This window comes from Scomber japonicus, chromosome 13, assembly GCF_027409825.1.
Source record: "Scomber japonicus isolate fScoJap1 chromosome 13, fScoJap1.pri, whole genome shotgun sequence".
Lineage (NCBI taxonomy): Eukaryota > Metazoa > Chordata > Actinopteri > Scombriformes > Scombridae > Scomber > Scomber japonicus.
In genome coordinates this window covers 27,101,343-27,109,708 of record NC_070590.1, presented here as the reverse complement: position 1 = coordinate 27,109,708, position 8,366 = coordinate 27,101,343, and the positions used below count along the sequence as shown (strand labels likewise).

At 40.1% G+C, this 8,366-nt stretch overlaps 1 protein-coding gene across 2 annotated transcripts; it reads left to right on the top strand.

The window, feature by feature from the left end:
• Positions 1–976: 976 nt before the first annotated feature.
• h3f3c (H3 histone, family 3C) lies at positions 977–4,499 on the top strand. Of its 2 annotated transcripts, none has more exons than XM_053331852.1 (4): positions 977–1,117; positions 2,455–2,603; positions 2,779–2,932; positions 3,035–4,499. In XM_053331852.1, the coding sequence occupies exons 2-4, from the start codon at positions 2,476–2,478 to the stop codon at positions 3,161–3,163; spliced, it is 411 nt and encodes a 136-aa protein (XP_053187827.1). In that variant the 5' UTR covers positions 977–1,117; positions 2,455–2,475; the 3' UTR covers positions 3,164–4,499. The 2 variants fall into 2 exon arrangements, with proteins under 2 accessions (XP_053187827.1, XP_053187828.1); XM_053331853.1 differs by having other exon boundaries at positions 1,006–1,117; positions 2,460–2,603.
• Positions 4,500–8,366: the final 3,867 nt, after the last annotated feature.

Genomic DNA, 8,366 nt, shown 5'->3' with positions numbered 1-8,366 from the left:
GGTGATCTGATGTGATGATGGGAGTGCTGACACATGATCAAAACTGCACCTCCTTTATGCATTTTCAGAGAGAGGAGCTAAATCAGGACTTTTTAAATTAAGTCACTAGAGGGCACCACAAAAGATTAGAAAAGTGGTTTGACAGCACTAAGGTCAAACATCCATCAAAACATGAAGGTTGGTTATGAATCAAAGTATATTTTGAGTGTCAGCATGGAGCTTGGCATAACCTTCATGTCAGAATGACTGATTACAGCATGCGTGCTTGTATCTTGTCCACATGAACTGGAATAAGTAGAAATGATTATGTCCACAAAAAAACTAACCTTTGATCACAGTTTTGACATGCAGGCCAAGTCATGCCTTGCAGCTAAATATGCCCTCCAGCTTCATATCACAGCCAATAAAACAATCAGGGAGATAAAATCATGACCACATGATGAATGTTGGAACTTGTGAAACTGAGTGTTACAGTGCATATGACTCCACTTAAAGAAATAACTATATTTAAATGTTTTTTAAATAATATAATTTTACATTTTGTGAATAATTTCCTACATTTTGTTCATTTTTATCTCCCATCCTAACTCAGACTAAATTAAGCATCAATTCAGTGATGATACTAAAAAACTATACTTATGTATCAAAAGATTTACTATTGTAATGGCTATATATATATATATATATATGTATATATATATATATAATTTGATATTTAATTTACTATTAGGCTATTATTAGCCTTATTCATAGTCATTCATTGTTTTCTTGTTCTATATTTTTAATATAATTTTCTTATAGGTTTAAAAAACGTGTAGGGGAAAACAACCAAAAGCAACAGTAAATGCTTACATAAAGTACTAATATAGTTAATAGATATTAAATCTTTTTTATTATTACCGTATATTTTTTACAGTGTATTAAAAACACCGTCCGACAGAAAAAGTTCCAATGTTTACAGATGTTGGCAGTTGCATGCTGGGAGGCAGATGATTGACACCGCCGCCATTTTGCCCTCTCTGCTTCCATTGTGTGAGAGATAGTAAATATCTGACACTGCCAGACAACCACAACACTGTTGTATCCGTGCGAAGAAAAGGCATTCAATTCACCCACGGTACGTCATTTTTTCTTACTTTTTTAACAAAATAACTCTATTCACCGTTTAGTGTAGAAATATAGTAGTATAAAGTAGTTTTGGAGCTGTAATAGTGCGTTATTTCGACGCTGTAGAAGAGGAGAGAAAGCAGAGAGGAGAAGAACGGCTCCGTACTTCCACTACCCAAAGATCTGCTCCACTTTTCATCTGCGCTCTCTTCCTTGCTGCTTTGCTTTAGTACACCACCGCGTCTCTCGCCTGAGACCTTTTTTCGGTAGCCACACTTGTCTGCTACCTTCTGCTGGTGGTCTTGTGTGAACACGTTTTGTATTTTAGTAGTAAATAGTCAAAGTTTACGTCCTCCCCGCTTTCTGTGGGTCGGAAGGTTCATATACGTCTGCGGCCATAATCTTGCGGTATGAGGCGGCGGTTAAGGCTGCATGTCCCGCCCTAAAACCCTGCTTAATGAAACACCATTGGTCCGCGGGTTTCATGATGACGACGTTACTCGCAGTGTGGTTGGTGCGTCTGGAAGCCCCACAGTGACTGGATTGGCTCGTCTCGATGTGTTTTGTGCAGCTGCTGAGCCGGAGGAAAAGTTTTCCCAGGCGACCAAATCTAAGTGAACCTGAGTCTGATGCAGGGAAATAAAACAATTATAATGTGGAGCGAATGAAAAGTTTTTAATATCATGCAACGTAAAACCGACACAAGATTAATGAACAGGTCATAGATGTAACTGAATACATCAATATCCTGATGTTTAAATAATTAAAATGGAGTGTAGAAAGGCTTTAAAATCTTAATAACCTGTCAAGTGAGTGTACTTATGAGGACGATTTGAAATATTGCTTGTACAGGAGGAAATAGATACATTTTAAATGTGTTCAGAGACCTAAAAGCAGGGAAAAAGAAAGACAGAAAGAGCTCATGAAAGCAAAATTAACAAACTATCATTTTTCAACTGATTAAAGGTAAAGTTAAAAGTATAAAACTTAATATTTTCTTTATTTACTGATGTATTCAGTTATATTTTAACTTTTCTCATCATCTTTTACTGCCTTTTGTTGGTTTACAGGGCTTCATACATATCAACATTGTCTTTAAGCCTTGACATTTTGCACAAGATTATTAATAATACCTTCTAAATTTTGACTCATAAGTCAACGTATAAGGAGAATTTGACCATTAAACACCACAATGCGTTGAGTAGAAATTTATGGATGAATTATACAGCAGTGAATTTGATTATAACACATGTACACAGTGTCTAAAACATGTTAAAGCCAGAGAGAAATAGCTGAAACTGCATTATTTTGGCATGGACAACACAATGAGCGCTTCTCTTTTTTCAGTTCAGGTGATACTTTGTCGTAATGGCTCGTACCAAGCAGACTGCTCGTAAGTCCACAGGAGGTAAGGCTCCACGTAAGCAGCTGGCCACCAAGGCTGCCCGCAAGAGCGCCCCCTCCACCGGTGGAGTCAAGAAGCCCCATCGTTACAGGTAACACCTTAAACTTCAACTTCAATTTTAAGCGACTTTTTTGGCAAGTTAGTAGTTTTTATTTTATGTTATTGTGAAGTCTGGGCTATTTAGTTAGTAATGTAGTATGTATGCATATAGTAGTTTACTTGTGTTGAAATGGTGTTTTGATGAAGGGTTTTATGGTGTGTTTCAGGCCTGGTACCGTGGCTTTGAGAGAGATCCGTCGGTACCAGAAGTCCACTGAGCTGCTGATCCGTAAGCTGCCCTTCCAGCGTCTGGTGAGAGAGATCGCTCAGGACTTCAAGACTGACCTGCGTTTCCAGAGCGCTGCCATCGGTGCCCTACAGGTGTGTGTGTGTGTGTGTGTGCACAAAATAGATGAATAAAGATTTTCATGGTATCCAAACTCTAGAGCTGACACAGTTCTCCCTTTCTTCGTATCCCTGCAGGAGGCCAGCGAGGCGTATCTGGTGGGTCTTTTTGAGGACACCAACCTGTGTGCCATCCATGCCAAGCGTGTCACCATCATGCCCAAAGACATCCAGCTGGCACGCCGCATCCGTGGAGAGCGAGCTTAGACTGGCTCCCTAATGTTTCACCTCTGTCCTGTTTTTCTTTACCTGTCCCTGCCCTCGCTCCTGTGTTCTCCCCCAACTACCACCCATCCCCTTCACCCTGCCTCCCCCGTCTGCCCAGCTTCTCAGTAGACTTTAGAGTAATCCTGATTATGAAGAGATAGAAATATGTTGAAGTCTGGTCTCTCATAGTTTTTTTTTTTTTGTTGTTGTCTTCACCAAATGTTTCTAGGGTACCTTTTTCGTGCATGTAAAAGGTTTTGCAGATCAGACGCACATGTGCACACCTACTCAAACATGCACAACTGGGTTTGGGTGGCACCTCTACAAACTCAAAGCACACCCGTGAGCTCGTCTAGACTCTTCCAGGGTTGGAGGCCAGCGGGTACGGTTGGTGTGGCAAACAGAGCTGAAGCAGAGGGAGCAGCAGCCCAGGGGCTAGTCTGCTTAAGGGGAGCTGCAACTTCCACAGCAGGGTGCTATTTAAAAAACTAGTCCCAAGGCCTCTGCCCCGTCTGGACACCCTCCTCCCCTCCCGCCCCGGTCCGTCCCTCTACACCCCAACTCCCCTCTTGCTCTGCAGCTGCAGCCAGACGGCTCGCTCTACCTTTTCAAACCACCTCCTTCACCTCTGTGATGTGCACTGGGAGGGGATGATGGTCTGTTGGTCTGTCTGTGTGCATGTGTGAGCTCTGATCTTCCAAACCACTTGTACTCAACAAACAAGAATCTCTTGGTTACTTAAGAATATTGATTATCGTTGTGGATATGGTGTCTATTTTTTTTACACATAAAATTCATGGATGAACATCTCTTCCCTTTACCACTTCCAAAATCATGAAAGTAACAGGAAAAAAAGCAATTGATATTGGTTACCAATAGTTGGGTTTTTTTTGTTTTCATTACAGTGATCTGATTTGCTATAGAAAATCAGGAAGGGCTTCTATGTTTTCAACTTAAATTCTAATGGCAGCCACACGGGGGCGATGTTTTACCATTGCCTCTTCTATTCAATTATTCACTGTAGATCAGTCATCACATAATGCTTCTGTCTCCATGTCTTCATCTTAAAGACAGGCAGTCGACCGTCACAACAGCACCAGTTGATTTTGGTGAAAGTTCCACTCTGCATGTTAAGGTTCTGTGTGTCTCCTGCACTCTGTAGATCTGAACATATAATTGTCCCTTTCTCAAAATTTGTGATACACAATATAACCTCATATTTGTTTTCTTTTATATTTTTCTTATTCCTCGAGATTTTCAGACGTATAAATAAGCTGATCTTTGTATTTTCCAAATTTCTCATATTATGGTGGTAATAAATAGATGTTAAAACAAACCTATGCTAGTTGGTGTGATTTATTTATTTTATAATGTTTTATTGAGGTGTTGATATGCTGCAATACTAACAAATAAAGGTTGAACATACACTATATTTCCAAAAGTATTCACTCACCCATCCAAATAATTGAAATCAAGTGTTCCAATCACTTGTATGAAATGAAGTACCAAGCCATGCAGACTGTTTCTACAAACATTTGTGAGAGAATGGGTCCAGCGTGGTAGGATGCCACCTGTGCAACAAGTCCAGTCGTGAAATTTCCTCGCTCCTAAATATTCCACAGTCAACTGTCAATGGTATTATAATGAAGTGGAAGCGATTGGGAACGACAGCAACTCAGCCACCAAGTGGTAGGCCATGTAAAATGACGGAGTGGGGTCAGCGGATGCTGAGGCGCATAGTGCGCAGAGTCGATCGCTACAGACCTCCAAACGTCATGTGGCCTTCAGATTAGCTCAAGAACAGTGTGTAGAGAGCTTCATGGAATGGGTTTCCATGGCTGAGCAGCTGCATCCAAGCCAAACATCACCAAGTGTAATGCAAAGCGTGGGATGCAGTGGTGTAAAGCACGCAGCCACTGGACTCTAGAGCAGTGGAGAAGTATTCTCTGGAGTGACGAATCGCGCTTCACCATCTGACGATCTGATGGACGAGTCTGGGTTTGGCGGTTGCCAGGGGAATGGTACTTGTCTGACTGCATTGTGCCAAGTGTAAAGTTTGGTGGGCCTGGCCCCCTAGTTCCAGTGAAAGGAACTCTGAATGCTTCAGCATACCAAGAAATTTTGGACAATTCCATGCTCCTAACTTTGTGGGAACAGTTTGGGGATGGCCCCTTCCTGTTCCAACATGACTGTACACCAGTGCACAAAGTAAGGTCTATAAAGACATGGATGAGAGAGTTTGGTGTGGATGAACTTGCCTGGCCTGCACAGAGTCCTGACCTCAACCCGACACCTTTGGGATGAATTAGAGCAGAGACTGAGAGCCAGGCCTTCTCATCCAACATCAGTGTGTGACCTCACAAATGTGCTTATGGAAGAATAGTCAAAAAATCCCATAAACACACTCCTAAACCTTGTGGAAGGCCTTCCCAGGACCGACGTCGTATTAAACCCTATGGATTAAGAATGGGATGTCACTTAAGTTCATATGCGACTCAAGGCAGGTGAACCAATACTTTTGGCAATATAGTGCACTATACTGCAGCGTGTGTGTGTGTGTGTGTGTGTGTGTGTGTGTGTGTGTGTGTGTGTGTGTGTGTGTGTGTGTGTGTGTGTGTAGAAGAACCAAACTGCCACATGGGGGAAACCTAAACCAAGGCCTTAAACCACAGACACAACACACACTCCAGACATCTGTCTTCTTTGTAGTAAATCTAACTACTGTTGGAAACTATTGTTGAATATGACAGTAAGTTGGTACATTTCCAGGCAGGATTTACACTGTCTCCTTCTGCTCAGACGTTTGTACTGATATATAATAAAAACCTGTCCTTACAAGTAGATCACATATTACCATGACACCACTTTAACGTTGTTGTATAAATCTGATTAATAACTAAATTATAATTGTTATAATTACACGTAGCTAACATAACCATGTCACACATACTAGATGACAGTACATTGAAGATTGCACTCAATCATTGGGCTCACATCCAGACAGTCAGAATGATCTGGAACTGGGAAAATAATGAAACCTTTTACTACAAATATAATTTGATATACAGTATTTCCTGGAAGTCTGGCATTGTGTGCTGCTATGTATACTGTAACAAAGACCCAGCTCACCAAATCACACATATATATATACACACATGTATATCTATAATCATATTATTACTGCCTCTATAGGCTGTTCTCATAGCCTAGTTGATTCAGGCTCTTCTACTTAAGGTTCCTCCTCCTCTGTGTATCTCCCTTGTGTCTCTTTCTCTGATAGTTTGTGTCTAGTTGGACAAATTAGGTAACAAGTGTCTGTCAGTATATATGTGTTCTGTTATATTTTCTGTTCACATTCATCTGTTGTATTTTTTATCACACGTTTTTTGATATGAGGGAAGGTGTAGAGGAGACCAGCATGATAAGAGAAAGTCTATATATTTTAAAATCTCTGAACTGCTTTAATAGATTAGATATTATAGTTTTTATTGATATGTGACAACTTGTGACAGGGACATGATGGCTCATTGGAAAGATAAGAGTAAAGCACAGTAACTGTCACTTTATTCTAATCTATACTGTAAAGCATTGAGGGAAGTGTCTGTTTACCAGCTCAGACTGCATACACTTACACTAGTTCAAGTGATAAAAACACACATTAGCATATTTATTAGAGTTACAGGGGTTTCACCCTTAATATCAAACAATAACATGTTTCATTTCCTATTTATAGTTTCACTAAAAATCATTGTAAAAAGTTGAATCTTAATTATAATAGTAGAAAATCGAATTAATTGAAGGTTGAGTTAGTACTGTTATGTGCTGCTAAAAGATCAGATAGTTAGAAATACAGAAAGAGAAGAAGAGCCAGCAGTATATGACAAGTAAACAATGAAGAGGAGTAAACAGCTTCACATTCCAATACATTTTCCCTGCTATTGTAAATGTAGCTGCAGTATGATGTCATCAGCTGCTCTGGTGCAGAATGATGGATGTAGAGTTTGTTTGCACATTCATCTGCTGAAAGTGGCAAGTTTCTCTGAGCTCGTTAAACACTGATTATAAGGGGCGGGCTTATGAGCATGATTTGTGACATCACAACTAGTTTGGAGCCAATCCTGGTCCAATATTCAGTTTGCACCTGTGTGATGTGGAAACTTGAAGCTGCAGTGCACGCATACTGAGAATGGACTTTACAGTGAAGTAGGAGACATCTTGTTTCAAGCAGTTAAACTTCTGAGATGAGAAAGTATATTCATAGATTATACATTTTTTAATGAGGAAGAAGGAAGAGACGTCATTTTAAGGATTTGAACATTGTATTTATACTTATTTTCATGTTTTTACACGTCTGGACAAGATCTTTAATTTCCTAAATGTTTTGCACACTTGTTAATATTCCAAATTAACTCCTTTAATTGTATATCAGTGAATATTTAATTCAAGTTATTTATTACTAATTTTCATTTAGCTAAATATTACAAATGTAGAGCTGTTCTTCTCTGCTGCAGCCACTTGTTGTGATTGATTTTTTTAAATAGTGCTTGAACCAACCTTTTAATTTTTGTCTCAATCTCTTTTTTTGAAAATACTTTTTGAATACATTTCTTTCCAGAAACAAGGCCTTCTCAGATTGTGTGCCCTGCTTTTTTTTTTTTTTTTACCCCCCCCCCCTCCCTCCCTCCCTCCCTTCCTCCCTTCCTGGCATTCACCTTCCTCAAGGTCTGCTCTGTCCCCGTCCCTCCCCCATCACATCTGCTCCTCCCTGGGATTACAGCACAAATGTCTGTCTGAAACTCTCAGTGCTGAAGGGGGAAGATTACAAGTGCACTGCACCCTGCAAAAGAGGCTAACCAATGGGGTAGTGCAGACGCAGGGATTAACCAATCACACCACGGAGAGGGAGGGCAGAGGGATTAAACCCAGCGCAGAGTGGGATTAGGTCAGCGCTGAGTGCAGGGAACGCTTTGAAATGTCTCTCGCCACCCGTTCACTTCTGTCAGCACAGGAAGGCTCAGTTTATCATCATAATATTGTGACACTTTACATAGTTGAGGACAAGCATCATATATGATTTACAGCAAGAAAAAATAGAATTTGTTTTATTATTTATATCAACATTACAGCTGAAATCTCTTCGGAGTGATATTTTATATTCATTTAGTCACTTGTACAATTTGAATCTGACTCCTAAACAACAATA